At 48.4% G+C, this 22,500-nt stretch overlaps 2 protein-coding genes across 8 annotated transcripts in view; one reads left to right on the top strand and one right to left on the bottom strand.

Moving 5' to 3' along the window:
- Positions 1-3,096, bottom strand: part of LOC126574207 (rab GTPase-activating protein 1-like) — a 5,916-nt gene extending 2,820 nt beyond the window's left edge. The window contains exons 1-4 of one of the 2 annotated variants that reach the window (XM_050234260.1): positions 2,210-3,096; positions 1,295-1,853; positions 1,010-1,209; positions 1-635 (exon numbers count right to left, since the gene is read on the bottom strand). The exon at positions 1-635 is cut by the window's left edge and continues 771 nt beyond it. In XM_050234260.1, the coding sequence (XP_050090217.1) occupies positions 1-635; positions 1,010-1,209; positions 1,295-1,853; positions 2,210-2,777 (1,962 nt within the window). In that variant the 5' untranslated portion in view covers positions 2,778-3,096. The remainder of the gene's footprint in view (positions 636-1,009; positions 1,210-1,294; positions 1,854-2,209) is intronic. The other variant, XM_050234261.1, reaches the window with a different exon arrangement.
- Positions 3,097-3,487: 391 nt separating this feature from the next.
- LOC126574210 (ribosomal protein S6 kinase beta-2) overlaps positions 3,488-22,500 on the top strand; it is a 25,558-nt gene continuing 6,545 nt past the window's right edge. Inside the window, exons 1-3 of one of the 6 annotated variants that reach the window (XM_050234266.1) lie at positions 3,514-3,597; positions 4,173-4,447; positions 4,724-5,218. In XM_050234266.1, coding sequence (XP_050090223.1) covers positions 5,138-5,218 — 81 coding nt within the window. In that variant the 5' untranslated portion in view covers positions 3,514-3,597; positions 4,173-4,447; positions 4,724-5,137. Of the gene's footprint in view, positions 3,598-3,715; positions 3,734-3,901; positions 4,448-4,723; positions 5,219-22,500 lie in introns of those variants that run through there. The other 5 variants (XM_050234268.1, XM_050234269.1, XM_050234267.1 and 2 more) reach the window with 5 other exon arrangements.

Genomic DNA, 22,500 nt, shown 5'->3' with positions numbered 1-22,500 from the left:
CTGGATGCCCTTAATGACTAGATCGACGGCCACGGTTAGTGCCTTCTTCGGCGTTTCCATGTTCAGCGGCTCGAACGCATTCGCCTTCCATTCGGCCTTAATTTGGTATGGGAACTGGGAAAAATTGGCGGCCACGATTGCGTTGTTGCTGCTGGAGCTGCTGGAGCCTGTTGTTGCGCCCGTGGTGGTCGCCATCGGTGCCGCAGAGGTTGCATTTCCAGCTCCCTCGGGTGGTTTCACGTATCCCATGCTCACCATATCGAGCAGCTGCATATCGGCCTGGCGTACAATCTTGCCCGGGCTCAGTAGCACCCCAAAGCACCGTTCAACGAGCAGCGGAGGATACTGTTCCGACGGTACCTGCCGTACAGTGATGCACACCTCCTTATCCGTTTTGCAGCGCAATCGAAAGCTGGATTTAACGTCGCGTGGCACCGTCACGTATCCGTTTCGTTCCTTCTCCTTAATCTCGAGCGAAACGGCAAACTCGTACATGGCCGATTGGATTGGATTGCCGGCGGTGTCCGACGTGACGGAGGCTAGCATCACATTCAACCCACTGTCGGCCAACGAGGTGGACATGCTGACCGGAACGCTCGGTGGTAGTGCCCGCTGGAACGCTTTCGCAAAGCAAGCTAAAAGTAGACGAGATCGAAAGCGGAGAGAGGTTTGAGGGATTAGTTCAATATCTTGATAAGAGAAAACGCGACTGAACGCGATAGTGGCAGCAAGATGAGTGAGCTAACGGAACAGATGCTTTAAGAGCCACTTCAATTCCAAGGGCAAATGAAAGAAGATAATGTTACAACAGCTGGGTGGCCGCAAAACAACACAAAATTAGGACACGAAGCAATCAAACAAAAGCGACTAATAAGCGAACAGAAAAAGGGAATGAAAATTAATGAAAACCTATCCTACTCCTATCCCTGCTGCCCGGCAGGGGCATGTCTAACAGTCCAAAAGAAGACAAACGAGAAGGGTGATGGATGGATGGATGGCACAAACTTACTGCTGACTTGCGTGACCGCTTCCGGGATGTTACAGCGAAACACGTGGCACTGGTGGACGGCCGTGTCCTGTGATTCCCCATGGGACCAGGTGAACGCGAAGCACGCCTGATCAACGCTGCCAACGGGGCCACGAGCGAAGAACAGTATCCGCTGGACCTCGTAGGTGGCCACCACCGAATGCGACTCACAATCGTACAGCCTATGACCAGTCGGATGAAAGCACACAGATGAGACGAATGGTGGAGAAGCGGGGATTCACACGGGGGCCGGGTGGATATACTTACACAACGAGCCCCTCGGAACAGTTCGGTATGCTCACGGATACCTTCAGCCCCAGCGGACTCTCGTTGCCACCATTGAGGGAGGGTGGCATTCGGTTGCTGCTCGTGGTGCCACCACCGCCAGTATTCATCTCCGATACCTTCTGCAGTATCTCGCGCTCCGATTTCGGTGCATTGATGCGGGACGCACCGAGATACGTGACGCCACTGAAGATGGTACAGTCCTGGTCGATGTCGGACAGCTCTTCGTCGGTTTCATCGCTTCGCTCACCGACCTCCGGTTTCATGTCGTCCTTCTTCTCCGTCATCGGGCTACTGTCGATGCAATCGTAGAACACGGACTGTCCCACACCACGAGCCCCGGTGCCGAGCTCCACCGGAGATACCATGTTCGGTGTCGGTGTATCCGTGGCATTCGCGCGCAAGCTTTGCAAGCTTAGCTGAAGCGATGTTGGGACCTGCGGTTTGCTGCTCGTCGCCGTCGTTGTTGCTGACTTGGCTTGCTTGGATGGACTGGTGGACGACTTCATGCCGGGCTTTGCGGGGCTCCGTACAGGAGTGGCTAAAGGAGTGGCAGGGGTGGGGGGGTTGTTGATGACAAAACAGTTCAATGAAACATCATAGCAAGCGAAATGGAAAAAAGCTGTTTCGGGACTTTCGATGGTGGGATGATGCCACTGCAAACTAGTTTGCATGAGTCACAGCCAAACCAGTTGTGGGTGACTTATGGCACAGGACAAGCGGACAAGGACAAACAGCAGACAGGCACAAAACCGAAGCAGAACAGAAGGTATCCGTGCCCCGGGTTCTTTGTTGCAAGAAAACTCAATCTCACGAAATCATAAAGGAAATAAGCAAAAGAGTGACGCGTTCCCTGAACTTTTGGGGTATCTCGGGGCAAAGCTTGCTGGGACCTACCTTTCTCCGATGAGCTCGGATCGGTGGCTCCGCTCAGCGTGCGCTCCTCGTCCAGCTCGTGGATGACCTCGTTCATGTTCTTCTCCAAATCCATCATGTTTCCGTCACCCTCAATGTTCAGTATCGGCGAGATGGCCGTCTTTAGCACCTTCGAGGTGCCACCACTCCCACCGACCTTCCCTTCGGCGATGCACTCCGCAAGGTCGGCGATGTTGCTGGCAACCTCCTGCTCCGACCGCTCTGGCCCCTCTGTGGCCGCGTCCAGCAGCGTTTCCAGCGGAGCTTCCGGGACGATCTCGTACTCGCCACTGGTCGTCACGGAATCCGACGATTTGATGCTCAAATTGTCGTCCGATTTCGATCCCAGCGCTGACGGTGGGCTGGACGGCGATGATGCGTCACCCACTACCGCGGGGGTCGTCGTCGTCGCTGCTGGGGGGCTGCTGTTTGTGACTGGACGGTCCGTGGTTTCTTCGCGAGCGTTTCTTGGGCTCAGGCCAGCGGAGGAGGGTTCGGTGATTGCACTCGTCTTCGTATCGGACGACTGCCCACTTTGTTGTTGTTCCATGCTCCCGAGAATGATGCTGATAATAGGTACACCCACGCTACGCAATCTCTTCGTGTACTCTCTCCCTTTCTCGCACCCGTCTCCTTCAACTTCGATTTTCTGTCCCACTCCTAGAAGGGGGACGACGACGATGGGGCGGAGGGCAGCTGATTGGTGACCTAGAGACCCCGGCGGTGGAGGCGCAGAACGGTGAAGAAAGATGTTTTTGTTCGGCTACTGCAGCTGCACGTTTCGGTTGGGCGATTTGTTTACATTTTCCACTCTTTCACCACGAACCACGAACGGGCGATCGAAGGGATTTTCTTTTTCACTTGGTCAAATAACTCCCAGCACCGAAAAAACACCAGTTTTCCGACAAAAAAAACTCCCTTTCTTGTGAAAACACCCCGATCAGCAAATCGATACCAAGTTGTCACGGCTCGTCCATAAGGGGGCCCATTCGCAACAGCAACCGCAACAGCTCAATGGAAAACTGCGAACGAGCATAAATTATGCGTCCTGCATAAAGAGACCTACTTAATCATTCGTCAACTAGTGAAAGCAGATACTATGCCTGATAAATCCGTTTAACTTTTTGTGGAATTTCATCGTATCATCAAACGACCGTCGTATAAGTTGACTCTGATTGTCAAAAAATGAAACCATGGAAGGCGGTGAATAAAAATGCTATGACTTCAGCTCGTTATTTAAAGCACCTTGCCTGCGTTCCAAAACTGCGTATCGCGTGCCGAAAGATGGTGGAAAAAACAATAATGAAATTAGATTAAATTCCTCGTAAGTGCTCAAGTGTTTGCAGTGCGCAGTTTATTCCTCCAACCGAGTAAGCGCGATTAACCATTTTACACCCTTTTGTGTACACTTTCGTGAAGTTGTCGTGCGAGCGTGTGTGCGGGGTGCGTGTTTCACAACCTTGCAAAAAAAACAGAGAAAAGATTTGCAAAGTGAAAGGAGAAACGGTCTGTGTCGTGTCGGAAATTGATGAAACGTAGGCAAAGTGCTACCCGGCAGCGTGTTTTCCTTTACCCGTTACTCATATTCGCCCCGGTTTCCCGGTATTCTAACCCGGGGTCATCGGAAAGTGCGTTGCCAAATTCTGGGAATCGGCCGCCATCAAAACAGTTTGGCGGAGTCGCTTTTTTCGCTCTAGTTCTCCACGAATTATTGCAGTTTTCCACATTATTCGGTGCGTTTAAGTGGGTTAAACCGGGAAGAAGGTAGTTGCATTCGATTCCCCTGTTTTGTGTACCCCTGACCACCCATTTTTTGGCCTGCAATTATCTTCTTTTTTTCCTCTACCCAAATTAATCCTCCCTCGTAAACTTACGCACGCACGCACACTACGGTCGCGTCCTCCCGTCACCAACACACGCGGGAACGGCAAAAAAAAAATTGCAGGCAAGTAATTCGACCGCTTGTCCGGCGGAAATTCTTGCTAAGCCAGCAAAAGTGCGTCGCCAGATTCCCGTCGAAAGAGCTGGGTCATCAATTTTCCGGAAGGCGCATCGGTTTTCGGGGGTTTTTCCGCCACCGCGCACACCAATCGGCGAATGTAAACACGCGTCGCCGTGACAGCGGCACCAGGTCGCGCGCGATTTTTCCGTGACATTTTGTTCTGGTCTCGCCTCGAGTCGAGTCGTCCGTCCGTCCGTGCGTGCGTGCGGGAATTATCGGTGAGTAAACAAGCAGCAGGCTCCTTCTGGTATCCGCCCTGTTTCCGGCCCATCTTCCACACACCACATGATGCTTTTTAGTAAAAGGTTTGATTCGCAGTTGAGCCTGTGCGCTGCCGCTCCACCAAGCAGCAGCAGCGCCAAGAGTTCCTTCGACGAATGACGACAAACACCCGTTCTGATTCGATGAAGATTGGCCAGAACGGCAACGCGGAAGTCGACTGAAAAAAAAAAAGAATTCCATTAACCCGGGTGCGTGTTTTGCATCTTCCACAGGTTCCCGGATTTGGCTGCGAACGAAGCGCGTACCGCGACTTCGAACTTGTGCGGTTTCGCGGCGTGAAAGAAGAAGTGGCGTTTGGACAAGTGCCAACACCGAAGTGAAATCTGAGTATTCGACGACGTTTTTTTTTTGGTTCTCTATTTTACAAAATCTGCAGCCCGTTTACAGTGCAAAGTGAGTGTGCGAAGAGTGTAAATCAAAAAGTGTAAGCCAGATAAGAGGCTCGCTCGAGCAGCAAAAAGGTGCAAGAGATCCTGGAAGGTGGTGGAACCGCGGAGCGAGACGCGGGGTGTGTTTGTGTGCAGCAGCAACAGCAGCTACACGCTTTATCAACAATCGGATCTCGCAAGATTGGTAACAAGTGCGCCGTGTGTGCCGTGAGTAACGTAACATAGACGGCGGTCAGGATGGCGGGGGTCTTCGATTTGGAGCTCCACGACGAGGATAACGTTCATGATTCAGATGACGACATCATCGAAATTGACAACGTAAGTAGGCCTCTTCTGTGTGCTGCGATACCTCGATGTTTACATTCGTGTCCGCCGCGACGATGATGACAACTTTCAAACTTCTTTGCTTGCCGGGCGCGACTTCTAAGTTTGGGGTGTCCTTTCTGTGCGGTTTCGGTTCAGCAAGCACCGGCAGCAGAAAGGCCAACGGCCTTTACATCGGTCACTTAACCGTCATCGTCCTCCCTTCCGTCCACCACGACGCGCACGAGAGACGCTTGTCTGCTGCTGGTGCTGCTACTGGACAACAACACAGAAACATGCTGCTCCAAGGAGCAACGCTACAAAAGGAGGGGAATGATGGTAGACAGAGGAAAAGGGGAAGAAGGATGAAGTTCATGAACTTTCCTCCGTTCGACCGTGTTCCTACACTGTCACTCGCACACAAACGCAAAACACAAAAGTTCAATCCTGCTGCTGCTGCCCCTCACGACCTGGGCAACTACGGTTTGTGGTAATCACCCAAAAGTAGCACCACCAGCAGCAGCAGCAGCCACAGCTTGCTCTGTCTGAAGTAAAAAGCAACCCGCAAAAACAACAACAACAAAAATCGCCAAAAATCCCCCAAAAACCAGACGCGCACGCTGCGTGTCTCTCTCCGTTTCGCACACTCGGTCCGCTTGTCTCTCTCTCTCTTTCATGCTTTCTTGTCTCAAACCCCAGTTGGCCATCGAACCCTCCCCAAAAACAACCGAGTCGCCGCTGGGTTAACTACAATTTTGCCAGTGCGAACGCATCATGAGAGAACGGAAAGGAACGGAGTGGAACAGGGGAGAAGTCTGGACGAGGAGGCAACAACCCACCGCAAAAGTCCGACGACTCTTCGGCCACCGTCGTCGTCGTCGTAACTCAAGCGTGCATGTGACGCAAACCACCGTGAGCCGCGCGCTAAAGCACCAAAGACGGTCAAGCGAATGGAGGAGCAGCACAAGAAAACCGGGGAGGCAAAGAACCTCCTCGCGACACACAGAACACCGGCGGCGGATCCGAGGAGGAGGCAAAGTTCTTTGACACCTGACGCGCGCATACCTCTCTCACTTGCGCCAGCAAGTTATGGATGTTGCGGTTGTTGCCGCCGCCGTTCGGTGCGTGCTGTCTGGCCCCTGCTGCTGCTGCTGCTGCCTTTATTTTGATCGGCTCCTTCTCGCGAGCATGTGTTTTGGGTTTTTCCCTCCTTTCCTTATTCTGTTCTGTTCCTTCTCGTCCTCCCGTTTGCGTTCGATACGCTCTGTTACCGCCCCTCCCCGGGGGGAGCAGAACACGCACACGCAACTGAACTGCACGAACACCTTCGCGAGGGCGCATCATCATCATCATCAGCACCTTTCTCGCATGTTCTTACGGTGGTCGCACACGTGTGTTGTTAGAACGTTCCACTACATTCGTATTCGATTGAGCAGGAGGAGGAGGAGGAGGAGGAAGAGAAAGGGGTGCATCATTTTACCGGACCGCCCGGCCCGCGGATTTGGATTTGTTTATGTTGGTCACGACACGACACCTTTTCCATTCTCATCAGTGGGTGCACAGTGCCACGTTCATTTCATAAACATCACTACTACGCGGAAACGCGGTGGAGTAAATCGTAGTAGTAGCGCGCCGCCACCGCATATATCGATCGCATCGCAGCGCGCATAGCATTGCATCGTATTGCAGCAGCAGCAGGCGGACGGTTTTCATTCATGCGGTTGCCATCGCCATCGTATCCCGGCGTGAGTGTGTGTTGGTGCTGTTTCTTCGCCAAAGCCCACCATTTGGCTCTGCGGTTCGTTGCACACACTGCACTTTGCTGATGCACCGCATGCTGCGATATCGTTCGTTCGCGAGCGAGCGAGCGAGCTGTGAATCATGATGTCATGATATATATGGGGTGGATGAGAAACGAATGAGCTTTTCCGGTGACGAAGGTTGGTTACTCTGCGGATGAATAATCGAGAAACAAACACATCCTCGACGATAATCTGCCCGAGTGTTTCGTCTGCTGTGAATCATGCATCATTTCCTCTGTCGATGCCGGATGCCTTGTTTATGCCAATCCAATTTCTAGAGGAGAATTGCTTCAGATCGGTCCACAGTTGTTCGATCGAACCGTGGCTTCCCGTTCCACTGTATGTAGCACAACGATAGGAATGGGGGGGGGGGGGGGGGGGCGGGCTGCAGATCAAAGTACCGCTGTATGCGTGTATATAGCGAGAGCGATAACGAGTGAAAGAGTGAAAGCACCCCGGCTGCTGCTGCTGGCTTACGGTTTCTTTGGCTCACTGCTCGACTAACAGTAAATCGCAGCAGCAGTAGCAGCAGCAGCCTCCCTGGCAACAACATTGGCCACCGAGGTGTGACTGATTCGCCAGCTGCTTCGATCATTCGAAGCTCCATCTACAAAAATCCCAAACCCAACCACCAGTGCTGTGCCCTCGGGCGATGGCAACAACCGCTCGTGTCGTGTTGTGGTCTCGTACCCCACACCAGATTTCGCGATGAATGAAATGACCCCATTCCACCGATGGAATCGCGATCGCAACCCATTTTCGCCATCCACCACATTCCCCAGGTGTGTGTGCGCGGGGTCGACCAGCTGGTGGTGTAGTGTGTTGGAGTGTCGAGCACAGATGGATTACACCAGTTACAATGTAGGGCTCTGGAAACACCCTGAGAGCCTACATTCCCTTTCCTTCTTCACGCAGAAATCGCTTTCCTTTCATTTCCTTTCATTTCTAGAGAGAAGTCAATACCGGCACGGCCTCCTTGATGTGTGTGGTCGGTGTTTCTCACTTTGCAGAGCCTTCTGCGATGCGATGGCAAAGGTCCAAGGGACTAACGCAGCTCTCTGGGACGCGATTCGACGTCGTGGCAAAAAAAAACACGATGACCAGGCGCCTCCACCGGCACTATTTGCTGTCGATCTTGTGAATCGTGTGGCGCCAACAAGCTGGCAGCCATCGGCAGCATTAGCAGCATGTTGATAGTACGGTCCTAAAAATATCCCTCGTGGATCACAGCCCACACTGGTGGAAGGAAAACGGGGGAAAGCCTTTTCATTGAATTACAATTCCGCATCCGCTGGCCAATGCCAACATTGGACACGAACGCACGTCCGACGTTAGCCAGAGCATGCCCGTTCAGGAAGCTGCAGCAAATCTTCTTCTGGCCATCAGCGGGAAAGCAATATTGTCCGTTTCCAACAACTAGACACAATGGCACAAGACGGGCGCCTCCACTGTCGGCTCTACTACTACAACAATTAATGATTATTTTCGGACTACGCGGACACGCGCGCGCTCTCTCTCTCTTTCTCTCTGTACGCTACTTTTCGCGCTGCAGACGTCGTCGTCGTGCTCGTTGCCTCGTCGGTGGTGGCGTCGGTCTCGCCTAAATATAGTTCCGGCGCAACACCGAGAGCAGCCAACTCACCACCAGCAGAGACCAAGCAGCAGGAGGGTGTCCTCGAGCCGGTCGTACACTTTTCTCCTCGTACAGACTTCCGTTTTGGCGTCTAGCAGAGTGTCCCGTACGCGGCGCTCTCCCTCTTTATCGGTGGTAGAAAGCAGCTGGGTGCTGTGGCTGGTGTGGCGGCATGCGGAAACTATTTTTAGAAAGATTTTCCTTCCCAGAAACGGTCGACCACGACGTCGCGCCGGTGAAATAAGAGAAGGGGGCGCGTGTGTTCCCCTCTACACAGAGGGGAAGGTATTTGAGGAATTTCCAATTCTTCCCTTCCCGGTCTCCTTGCGACCGGCATCAGGTCTCGCGTGGGTGACTGTTACTGACTGACTGTAGTGCCAGCGGAAGACCAGGGTCCTATGCTAATGTCCTAGCCTGTGGCACGTCATCTTAGAGTTTTCCCTTCAATATGAGGTTCCTTGGCGCGGAGAGATGGAGAGAGAGACTTACTTGATAAGCGCTGGAAACGGCGGAAACCGAGTTGTGTTGCTCCATTTTGTGTAACCAGACGCCATTCGCCGCGTGTTACTTTGTGTGCTGCCTTACGATCGATATCGTTGCTCTAGTTACGCCATGGCGCGGGCTCTCGGTTCGGTCCATTGTTGTGTGCTGTGGCCTCCACCGGCTATGTGGCTGATTCAGATGATTCGGAGGTGCTCTCACTCCCCGAATTGGGATGTGTATGCGGGATTCAATTATTGGCTCAATTACTACAAAGTCTTTAACGAGAACCAATCATGTGAAATGGAAGGGAGATTGATTTTGGGAGATAATCATATCTTTTATAAACTGAAAATGTTTAAAATATTCCCTAAGGTCCCCGAGAATAATACTCACTATCTGAAGAACAAAACATCATCATCATCTTAGAGAATACAGCTAAAACAATCAATAATTATTTTAAAAACGCTTTTTCCTTAGGGGGGGGGGGGGGGCTTTGGTATTTTTTGTGACACATTTTTATTTTAACCATTTTTCCCTGAATGCTGATCCTTTCAAGAATATTGTGTAAAGTGAGGCTCTATGCAGCTGGCTACTTTGAAGAGCGTTTCCCAAAACCAACTACTGGACCGATTGATTTGAAATTTTTAACACATAATCTGTTCACTCTTTGCCAGGTAGGCCCTTCGAGATTTCATGAAAATTGTTGATACTTTTTTTTAAACAAATCTTTAAAAAACGTGTCTTTAGGCAAAGTGGCAAAAAGCATCACTTTTTCAACTTAAAAAGTATGCCAAAAATCGGAAAAAAGGAAATTCAACATAAACTCTCCGGGGCTACCTAGAAAAACTTATAATCTTTCTAACGAATATCGATTTGTATTTTTCTGATAATCCATCACGCTGCTACGATGGACACCGCAAAAAGTACCTTTTCGCAAACGCACCTTCATAAATTTGATGCCATGCATGAAATTTTTGATAAATCTTCTCCAAAATACAACTGAATATTCTTCAAAAGTTGTAGTTTTATATGCCATTCACTTGAAAAAATAAAGTAGAATGTTCCTTTTTATGGCCAGAAATTACCGAAGCCCCCCCTTTAAAAAAATCAATATATTGTCGTTAAAAATTAACCTTCTTCTGACGTGAATGAAAGAAACAGGTCAGACGCGAGTATTTGATTAACTCTTCTTGCGTTTGGATTGGGAGTTAAGTGTCAACAATATATCGCCGAACAGAGCATGGTACCGGTTTCAAATTAATGACCCAAACTATAAACATAACCTTCGCTTCCCTTTATGCTATCGATTCCATCAGCAACCAGCACCCTTATATGTCGTTCTTCAGTTGTCGGAAATTGAAATCCCGTTTTGATGATTTGCTTTGGACTTTGAACCTTTTTCTCCAAGTGTGCTTAACATGGCAAATACCACACACCAATCAACCGAACCGAGTAATCGATTCCTACGCAAAAGAACCTTCCAGAGAGCGGGGAGAGAGGTAGTGAACTTCGGTTCAATACAGTCACCTCATCGTGAGCTAAAATGCCCATTCCAAGGTACACCGCCGGTAGTGGGTTTGCTCAAGACACATTCTCGATATTCCCTTTACGTTTTTCACTTTGCCCCTCTGGTGGATAAACATCCCCAAAATCGAATGATGTAGTTCGGATAGTATGGTATGGCAGGAGATAGATGATCTGCCTTAACAACGCAATACCCGGCCCGGGGGGTGGGATTGTTACTACAATCATCGGCCAGCCGGTGGCCGCGTGCTCGCCGGCTTTGGCTCCCCGCGGCTCACAAACACGCACACATACCAACAGATGCAGATACATGACGGCCGCACAAACGGAAAAAACGAGGTTCAGTTCGGTAGTTCGGGTGTAGGGGAGGGCCACCCCAAAAGTAGGTCAATGACGAATGGTTGTTAGACGAGGTGTTAGAGTGGTGGTTGGTGCTGCTGCAACTGGGACGGACGGTTTGTGGAACGAGGAACAACATGATGAAGAGAACGTTGATACATCAGCTGGCTTGCTGGTGGCGGTTCAGGTGAACGGTCAGAAGACTGATGGTTGATGTGAGGAAGTGAAGAAAAATGGATTTTTGCCATCGTCGATGGACGAGGTATCTCGACGACGACGACGACGACGACGACGACGATGTTGGTGGTGTCTTGGAATGTACTAGAGCGCCAGTTCCTGTGTTCCTGTGCGCTTATGTAAGGACTGGCAAGGCTGGGCTGCTCAATGATAAGCAATTCATTTTGTTATCTCAGCGATTGTTAGCCCTCTCTCTCTCTCATCCGATTGCATCCGCTATGAGTCGCTGAAGCAGCTAATGTGCAATGCGTCCGAAGCCGAAAAACCTGATTTTGTACCACGTTTTCCTCCGCGCATATTGAATAAGCAATAAGCGAGCGCCTTTTCCTCTCGCTCTTTCGATGGTGATCGGTTGGGGCTTTAGAGTGCATTCGATCGTGGCGTGTACGAGGAATCTTCTAGTTGGCCCTCGCCTGCTCGACAGCACTGACTCAAGGTCTCAAGCTTCGAGAAGCGCGCGCGCGCGCGGGCGTCTTACTGCCAGAAACTGAGAGTTTCTCGGATACCACCACGGGGCGACGGCAACGACGACGGCGATATGCCCAGGAGGAGAGAGGGTGGTAACGGTAACAGCAGCAGCATCTCTCGCGGCTTCGGAATCTGTATCAGTGGGTCACCACACCTCACACCTTCTCGTGCCTCGTGCGCTAGCCTAGTTTTCGCTGCCAGCCAGGGGGAAAGGTGCTGTAACTGCACACAAGACACTCCTCCGATTGACCGATTGAAGGTGGAGGAATTGGCCGTTTATTGGATTGTCTTTTTCTCAGGGTAACAATATCGCTTCTATCGCCCTCGTTGCGTTGGAAGGATGCTTCCACACGGAACACGAATAATATTGTTCCAATCAATGCGTATCATGTGAGCCTGTGGGGTGGAGCCTGATCCGACGATTCTTCCGGCCATCCAGTAAGTAAACCCAAGTGTTTTGGTTGCGTGTGCAGTGCGCATGCATGTTGACGAGCGGCGAGGTGCATTAGGCGTTCCAGCAAGAAAACAAACATTGCCTGACCGAGCTGCCGAGAGAGGGAGAGAGAGGTGCTGTGTTACGCGGTGCTGCGGTGTAGCGAGAAGCATATTGTTGCACTCTATTGACGCAATTCGCGCAATGTGTTCCGCATGTGAGGGCTGTTTGTTGTGAAGCAGACGTGGACAAATGATAGAGCGGGGGAACCACCAGCCGGGAGGAGGAGAACATTGGAATGTTTGCCCGACGCCCGACGTCTTACCTGTTGTGTGGCCGTTACGAAAGTTTATGGACAAAATTAATTTGACTCTTGGTTAAGCTGGTGCAAGCTGTTTCCCAAAACCCAATGGTTGCTGATGTGCACAGCTATGGATGTTCTAGTGATTAGTATTGAGTCACATTTTAAGTTAATTTTATAACAAAATTATGCAGAAACTAGCAGGACTTTTAAAAATCCTTACACTAACTTATTTTCGAACGTCTTGAAGTTTTTGCTTTTAGTAGCATTTCTTTTCCCTAAACACAATGTTGTATTAACATACAATGTTTCTTCTGCTGTTTTTTACGCACTGACAAAATTATTATCAAGTTAATTCACTAATGTTTATATATTTTATCCCAGAATTGGAGAACGTTCACAGTAGCCAATAGTAGTGTCCTGAAGACTAGTCGAATTGCTGGATAATACATCTTCGCGCTCTTCGCGTAAGGGCCTCTGACTCACGACCTTATGACGCGTGTTTGTCTTCCCGATAGTTGCTTCTCCAGATCCTGTTCCACCTTTTGACCTCTACCACGAGCTAGAGTGCCACGGTAAATGCGCAATTCCGAGTTACAGAAGAAGACTTACAGTGCGATGCAAAAGGATGCATTGTGGATTGTAATGCGCAGCTGCTGGTGACGTATTGCAACACGACTGATCGACCATTATTGGTCGCCAGTGTTGAGAAACGTCATTCACTCCTTTTAGGAAGTTGTTGATTCAGTTTGTGATCCCGTGATGGGTTCCGTCTGGCATCTCTTGTGGATGTCCACTAGCAGCAGCAGCAGCAGCAGCCGGTAGAGCGGTAACCAAAGCATAAATCATCGCCAGTGCTCCCTCGTGGGTGGCTTCATGTTGCTGCCATTCAAGCGCGCGTGGTACCTCAAACTCTCGCCTTCTGCGGCCCTCACCTTCAGCAGACCCCGGCTGTGTCGTCACCATCGTCATCATTCGCTGAGAATGAGGTCATTGTGGTGGTTGCGTGCGCACCACCGTTGTTGCTGCCGATGATGATGATGATGATGGTGGCCTAAAAACGTGTCAAACGAAAGTGGAAAGGGTTGCGTGGGGGGTTTGGGGAAGCACTTACGTCATCAATATTCCCCTTCTCTCTCTCACTCACACACTCCCAGACTGACTCTTACCTGGGCGGTTCTGGCCTCCGCTTCCTCCGTCGGCGCACCGTTTGTTGTTCACCGTCGTCAATCCATCGACAACAGAGCCAAAGACGGTCTGTTGGTGGCTGGTTGGTTGGCTGGAGTATGTTTTTCCTGCCTGTCGCTGACCACCCACCTCCCCCATATGGAATGTCCTCCCCCCGGCACCGCATGAACTGGTCGGATGCAGTGCAACACATACCGATACCAGCCAGCCAGCCAGCCAGCCAGCCGGCATTGCAATGTATAAACAAAACAATGGACTGTGTGCAGTGTTGTTGCTTTTTTGTTGTTTTGTTTATGTGTGCACTTGGCATGTGGCACGAGCAAGGTTATTGTGTAGACCGAAAATGTCACGATAAAGGAAGTAACTAGGACTTTTTGTGGACAGTTAATGAACTAAATTTTTTATTGGGAAAAGTTTTGGATTTTTTTTTATTTTTAAAAATGCTGACGAGTGCTATCGTTCAGCAGCCCTCCGTGCGCGGATATCTTCCTTCTGATTCACGGGCTAACAATTCACTGCGAAGTACATGTTAAAAACTGTATATAAAAAACGTTGCATTAAATTCTATCAAGTAACTTATCTTTAATTTGGTAAATGGATTGTTCTTACACAAAGGCTTTTAGACACTGAAACTACTGTTCTTGTGCTAGCTAGCGTCTTCAAATATTATTTAGTAGCGTTTTTAGACAAAGTTTAATATTTTTTTCGTTCAGTTCTAGCTATTGTTTATTAGAAGCAACAATTTTGGTGTTGCGTGAGTCAGGGATTTTCGAAAGATGAGTCAGGATTTTTTTTGAGGAAAAAAAAAGGGCCGTGTGATGCCAATCAGGGCGATATGTGAGTCATAGTGCAACTTTTGGTTATGCTCGTGTTATCTGTGGCGCTGCCCAAACCGTGGCCGCCATGCGCCACCAATCAATGATAATTATTGATAATGATGATAATTAGAATGAACAATATCTTGGCTACGGCGTTGTATTACAATCCATATCAGTTTAAATACTTTAAGACAGATTAAACTCCTTGTGGATTGTTTTGTTATGATTTTTAATTTTTTTTAACATATATAAGGACGGACGGGCCGTATGTTTAGGTATATGATTTTTAAATTGCAGATGTATATTTATCATAAACTATCGATATTTTGACTAGTATTTTTATGGGAATTGAACCCTTCCCTCTCATAGATTTTATAAGATATGAAAGTAGCCATTTAATAGACATTGAACCTTCAGATTTATTGTGTAATTAAAAAAGAAATGAAAAGAAACGATACTTCTATAGCACAAAGTATGCTACTGTTTTGTAAGCATCTCATAATTCTATTAAATAAATGTCTCTATAAAAGGCTTTATTCTTCACTGGATTCTAGACCCTAGAATACAATGTCGTTGCATTTTCTCGCCGGCATCGCTCGCGAAGCATCACAGTACAGTTTGTAACTAATGACAAACTCCTGTGCAATTGACCACACTGCTCCTCTCACTCGGCCACTTACTTTAAACTCATTACTGGCCCTCCCCCGGTTTCATAAACGTTTAATGGGCCATTCTTCAACGCAAAATAACGATCACTACCAACAGCCGAACAGCCATTTCCATTGGCGGTTCATTCAGCGGTGTTGACCATAAATGTCTCCAGAGATCTCGCTCCCTCGCCACTCGAAGGTGTGCTGTCTCGTCAAGCAACCGATCGTCGCTGGCGATAGTTTTAACTATTCCCCGGGACGCATTTCATTACCAATACCTCACGTCTCCTCTGTCGCGAAGTATCGACGACAGTACAACCTGTGAGAAGGAGAGTGACTCCAACACATCTTAGAACCACTTTGTTATCGCCGTCTTCGACACGCGTGGCATCGATCCAAGGGGTGCTGCCGGGCGCGGGGGCACGTGTTTCTTATCCACTTACACTCCAACTCTGTCTCTCTATGTCAACATTGTGTTGGCGTGGAGGAGAGAAGGCGTCAAACTACTTGAACGCATGTCGTCGTCTGCTTGCACCCAACAAGGTGGCGTAAGGTGAAGTGCAAAAAGAAAACCTTGAAATCATGCCACTGAACGTGTTGCTCGTGCTGCCGTTTCTGCTGCACCCTTGCCTTCTGTCTCTGCCTCTCACTGTTATCTATGTTGTTATGTTGTTATAAGCCTTATGTTGTCTTTGCACAAAACGTTGTTTTTGGTAGAAAGATAACAGATTGTTCGCCAAGGAGTGGTTTGTTCGCCCCTTCTGCGCTGTGAGGTTTGCGAAATGCATATCGTATTGTCTCATGGTTTTTTTTATTATTTTGCATATATGTGGAGAATCGTATGGAATTTTGAGTTCTTTGGGCACCATCCTTCAGTTTCTCACAACATCCCACGGATAAACGTTCTTCCATCTCCACAGAAATGGAGCAAATCGTGTCTCTAAAAGGATCTTGGATAAACTCTCTCAATTCTGCGATTCCAACGTTCGACTTCACGACGTTCGCGGATCGCTGCTCGAGTGCGCTGCTCACTGAAGCGTACCACCGACCGACCGACCGACCGGGGGGTTACAGAAGGTTAAAAGAAGGTGTTGGTGGTACACAACTGACCAAGCAGCAAACCGCAGCCGCCGCCGCCGCCGCCGTGGCCGGTCAGTTGGCAGATTGAATTCATTTCATTTTGGGTGATGGCGAACGATGACGACGGGCGGGCGGGCGGGCGGGCGGGCGGCGCGTTCATTGAACGATAACGCGGTTCAAGGTGGCCACCATCATCATCATCATCATCATCGTCATCGTCGGCGTAAGTGGTCAACGCCATTTTGTGTGTGCTGCGTAGTTTCCGCCGAAAATATTGCCCAGTTCCCGCTCTCTCCCCCTCTCTATCGCTCTGTTTGTCTATCGTCGGTCAAGTCTGATCACTTTGGCTAGACTGATCGGATCGAAGACGCGCGCACCACACCACGCCATGCTACCGTGCTGCTGCTGTCGGCCACCACCGGTGTGACACGCCAATGATTGTGTTCTGATTGAAATAGTTCGCGCCTCGCGCGCGCACACACTTCTAACATACATTCTAATTTAAGTCTTCTTCCTCTAATTGAAGCCACAGGCCGAACGGAGCAGGTCCTTAGGGCGAGTTCGTTAAACTGTTGTAACAGAGGGTGGCAACTGTGACGACGCGCTGCGACCAGCCAGCTTATAGGCAATGCTGTGTCCTTGAACAAATGGCCATCCACGAATCAAGCGCCCGGCTCTTCCTGAATAAAAAAAAAATGCCGGTCATCACCCACCCATCATCAGAAATACACATCCCCTCTCTCCTGTTGGTGGTGGACCATGACAAAAACCCCAAAGCGAAGAAAGAATTTCTTATCAAAACACATAAGAGAAGCCCTGGGGCGGCGCGCTTGTGTTGGCGCCATCATGATGAGGCCGGTTCCCCCCTTTTTTTTTGCTGTGCCTGTGTGCGTATCACTCTCTCTCTCTCTCCCTCTCGCGCGCTCTCTTATCAAGCTTAGAACCAAGGTCACCAGCTCCTCGGTACCACTCCACTCCGGGTTCGCGTTCGCGATTTGCCGCTTAGACGCCACCACACTGGCTTCTGTGTGCGTGCGCGTGCGTGCCCGTGCGTCTGTGCGGTTTCTATTGGGGACATTATGCTGCCCAGGATAACGGGGCCAGAGAAGGGAATTGCATTTTGGAAATTATGTTTTTGGGGATTCGCTAGGTTACGATTTTGGGACCTTTTCTTCTTGTGTTGGTTTGGAATATGTTGTTGAGTGTGGCCATTATCATCGTTGTGGTGGTGGTAATATCAGAACATTCGTTGTCACATATTGCGCATCCGATACTTCATATTCCACGCCTCGCACGTAGTAATTCCACCAAATGCGGCTCCCAGTGGCAGAATTTTTGGGGTGGATTCATGATGATGATGATGACGGTGGCGAGGATGATGATGATGATGATGATGGGAGGGAGCGAGGCAAAGGGAGCACAGCAGTGAAGCTTCTCGTTGGGTTGGGTTGCGTTGGGTTGGGTCGTGTTGTTTCGGAAGTGAAGTCAATAACCTTACAAGGTTTTTCTCGAGACACACGCGCGCGCGTGTATTATGGTTGTGTGTTGTGCGTATGTGGCGCAGTCAGACCCGCCGAATTCGGTGGGGTCGGTCGCCGGTTCGTCGCACCATCGTCGGTTGGTGCTTCGATTTTCGGCCAGAAGCTTCCGTTGTCGTCCGCGACGAGGAGCTGCCACCGCGATGGGGACCGCTGCGTATGTCTCTCTCTCTCTCTCTCTCTCTCTCTCTCTCTCTCTCTGTGGGTTAGTTGTAGCCACAGATTGCAAATGTTCGGCAGCACAGACAGGATTTCGTGTTTTTTTGTGGGGATTTTATCATGATTCTTTAGCAGACAGTGGTTACAGTAAGGAAAGCCTTATGATTAACTGCATTCTAGCATGTGTTACAGTATATTTAGACCGAGAAGGATGAAATTTGACGACAATATGACAGTTCATTGGGATTGTTTATGTTCTTTTCGTAAATTCAATGTATAAACCAAATTATTACCTTTCATCAAGGAAGCAAATGTTGTTAGACAAAGTTAGGTAGTTGAACGAGTAATACTCCTTTTGATACTCGCGTTTTTGTCAATGAATTGTACAGACATACATCAAATCAGTAACATCATTCGATCGTGTGTCCAAACATGTGTAAGGTTTAACAATATTTGATTCCAGTTCATTTTTGAAGCTATCTTTTGCATAGGAAATCCGGAAGAGTAACTGACTGCGGGTAACTTTTAGGTGACAAAAAGTACACTTGTGTTCAAAATAATAGCAGTGCCGAACCACCCAGTAAACAAATGATCATTATTCAAATATGCGTTGTCTATTTTATCAATCAATCATGTGGATGTGTAGTGGTGGGATCACTGATAAGATAGACATACTACTTGCACCAAGAATATCATAACTTGCTGATATTTTTGCGAAAAACTGCTGCAACGTCTGTTTTTTACTGTTCAAAATAATAGCAGTGGTGAGTGGTTCTAAGTTATTTTCATTGTTATTTTGTGTTTTAAAAAAATTTCTTTGCACGTTTTGCTTTTCCATCAATCGGTTAATATGTAAAAAGCAAAAAATTAACGAAAGGCAAGACTTTTTTATTTTTACAGCAGTAAAATGGGACCCTCTAACCATTGATCTGATGAGAATCGGAATTTTATTTTAAAAATATGAAAAAGTAAGAAAAGTCGTACTTGCAGGTTCAAGAACTACTGGGATGCTTTGCCAAAATGATCAGCAATGATTTAAAATGGAAAGCGGAGTCAAAAACTAGTGCCGGCAGCGATGCAAGTCTCAGAAGACTGGCTGAAAGATAGTGAACATGTCGAGGAGAGATCCAACAATCACTTCCAACAGGATTAGGGATGCATTGGACTTGTCTGCGAGCACAGTAACAGTCAGGGGACGATTAATAGAAGCTAATCTGTACGCACGAAGTCCCCGTAAAGTACCTTTGTTGTCGAATCAACATGTTGCTAAACGTCTTAAGTTTTCAAAAATCCACGTGGACTGGTCCAAGGAAAAATGACGCAATGTTTTGTGATCTGATGAATCCAAAATAGTGTTGTTTGGATCAAAATACCGTCGTTAGTACGTAAGACGTCCATTTGCCACAGAATTTCGACCACGGAATACGGTAAGGACATTAGAACATGAGGAGGCCAATATAATAGTATGGGGATGTTTTTCCTGCTATATTGCCTGGCCATTTTATCGTATACCAGGCATCATAGACTATCATGCATACATCAGAATCCTTGTCTAGGTTATGCTTACTTATGCTGAAGAAGAAATTCCATTGAAATTTTTATTTCAACAGGATAATGATCCTAAATATACTAGTAAACGCGTAAAAGCGTGGATTCAGCCGAAGAACATCGAGGTTATGGAGTGGCCAGCGCCGTCTCCTGATCTCAATTCCATTGGACATCTATGGGTAGATGTCACATGTGCTGTTTCGGAAGCAAAGCTGATGAAAATAGAAGAGTTTTGGTCAGCAATTCGTAAATCGTGGGCTACGATCCCTGTCCCTCGATGTCAAAGACTTGGGAGCTCTATGCCTAAGCGATGCGCCTCTGTAATCAAGAATAAAGGCTATTCTACAATGTATTGAAGTGGAAAAAACAATATCAGTACCACGGAACCTTTTTTTCTTTTCAAATTTGATATTCTCGAGTGAAAATACTAGGAATGGTGAAACACTGCTATTTTTTTGAACAGCTACTTTTTTAGTTATTTTAAAATTGCCCTTAGTAATGGGCTGATTTTAAAAAGTAAACTATGCATTCTTGTTTAGTTTTGTTCCTTTTTGTATACACAACAAACAGATTTCGAATCGATGCATGAATTATCATTTTATGTTACTTTTTAGCTTTTGAACCAGCCACTGCTATTATTTTGAACACAACTGTAGGTGACAGTATATCGAAGAATCTTTACAGTACCAGTTTGTCTACAATATGGTATAATGGACTTCAATTTTACGGTCCAATTTACGGGTAGGAATTTCACAGCATATCGGATTTCATATTCCGGTATTCATCGATTACAAGGAGCAATATCAATGCCAATCAAATTTTATCAACAGAGTATGTTGAACATTGCCTTTAATGGTCGAAAATACATTTAAATCATGTCACTTGTTCTAATATTTAGTAGAAATCAGCGGGATTATAGAGATAGGGTTGTTAAATTTATCAGAATGAATCAGTCAAATGAGAGTCCCACGGTTTGGTGAAAACGAAAAGGATTTTAAATGCAAAAATACAATGTATTTGCGGGAGATTTTTACAAAGAACTTTGTAGCATTTCTCACGAAGTGATAAGGACCTAGGCCAATCAACATATTAACTGCAAGAAATCCGTGTTATAAAACGTTCCTCTTCCTACTTCCTCTAACGATGATCAGCCAGCCAGCCAGCCACTGCTTTATTCAGCACTGCACCGGTTATCAATCGATTCATCGCAGAAAAGGTTATCTAATATATGCTCCCTGTTTCTCTTGCCGCTGGTCACCACCACCACATGATGGTTTTGTTAGTGGGGGCCCCCAAAATGGACAGCGAAGTTTTGATGTGATAGAGTCACGCCACAAGCACACTACTACTTCAAGTTAATTGAACAACACTCGGAGGACAAGCACCCAACAGCGGTGGGCCAGTATTTTAACGGTATTGGTCAAGGAGGTGCCGACAGTGGCCCCGGCCTGGTCTGGCTCCGTCTGGTAGGTGATTAGATAAGTCCAGGGTCACCATGTCGCGATCGAGCGATCCAGCAATATTCGCCTTTTTTGTGTGTCCCCTGTTCGATGATTTAATGTGGAGAAATAGCAGCAGCATACTTTTTATTCGAAGCTGTACCCTTCTTTCGCGTGCTGTTCAACATTACCGTCGTCATTGGTCCTTCATCGTTTGACATTAGAATCGAAGTTTAATTGAGGATTGAAAGGGAGCAAGATATCGACCGTTTTGGCTGTATTTCGATCGATTTTCTATTGATCGGTGGAGGTGATCTGGAGTGGCGGAAGCGACCGGTGGAGGGGAAGTGTTAATCTTGTGAGCAGCGCGCAGGGTTTGGAGTCATGGAGATTTCACACATAGACACTCCACATGTTTGATGTTTCACTTTGCATGCTCGTGTGCCCGAGGACGAGAGCGCAGAGCAATCTGAACAGAGTCGAGGGAGGGTTGAAGCTCGTGGCAATTCATCTCGTGACCTTGCTGATAACTCTCACGATTCCGCTGCGGAGGACTCGCACTAACCCACCGGCATTACGGGGCCAAAATGTGCACCAAGTGGCGTGGCATGGCGCCTCGGTGCGCCTGGGAGTGATTATGGATGGTGAGGTAGCGACACGGAAGCCTGTGCCGGAGACCACCATCATTTGCATAAGCAGAGCTCGCGGCGCACCGCACGGTGAGCTGATGACAAAGTATCCGATCACGATCACCACCTCCACCCCCGGGGGCTCGGAAGTCCGGCCGATCTGTACTGAATCGATCAATTAACACCCGTTTATCGCGCAACGAATTATCTCGATTGGGCTTCTGGATATGTTAATTGGCGCGTTGCTGTTGACAAATCTACTTCATCGACAAGTGTGAGCACACACGCGCGACATGGATGTTTGCAAAAAGAATTACAGCTCCCCCCCGGAACAGATACCGAAGGAATTCGGCTTATGATTGTAATATGAAGATTATCCCTAAAACCATCCATCATCCGACTAGCCGCCTGTCTCCAGTAATGTTCCGTCGCCAGGAGAATGCGCAACCGCTGCCAAGAAAAAAAAGTCATTGACCTTTAGTCTCGACGAGCACTGAAGGACTGCAGAAGATCGTTGACTTCCCATCCTGCTGTGAACAACCCCTTGTTGCATACTGCACTCCTCTCCGTTTGTTGCTACTGTTGCACTCCAGTGCAGTCCCTTGCCTCTCTGATGGTGGTCCTCGAGACGAAGGGGGAGAGAAAACCGGATAAAAATAAGCAACCATCCAGCAGTCGCAGGAGCACAGGCAGTCTGCGCGACCCGCGATGTCTTGAATGCGGTGCACCCATACCCCCGGGGGCCTGGATCATCGTAAAAGGAACGGAACAGCTGACGACAATATCTCTCACTCTCGTACCCCACGGCGGTCTGGTATGCGGTCGCTCGCTCTGTATAGGGGGCATGTTTCGCGTAACACGCGCAGTGTCTCCTACGGGTGTAACCTTCGAACCCCTCGCTACTACGACCGGGATGATGTCAAAGACCCCGGACGCTCTTCCGCCCCATGAGAGGGGTTCGATCACTGTCGCATTCAGTTCGCGCGCACACAGCTGTGTCCTGTGCGCGCCGTATTGAGCGGGAAAAT

Source organism: Anopheles aquasalis, chromosome 3 (genome assembly GCF_943734665.1).
Source record: "Anopheles aquasalis chromosome 3, idAnoAquaMG_Q_19, whole genome shotgun sequence".
NCBI classification, from domain to species: Eukaryota; Metazoa; Arthropoda; class Insecta; order Diptera; family Culicidae; genus Anopheles; species Anopheles aquasalis.
Note: the sequence above shows the minus strand (reverse complement) of the source record. Positions and strands in the feature narration are given on the sequence as shown.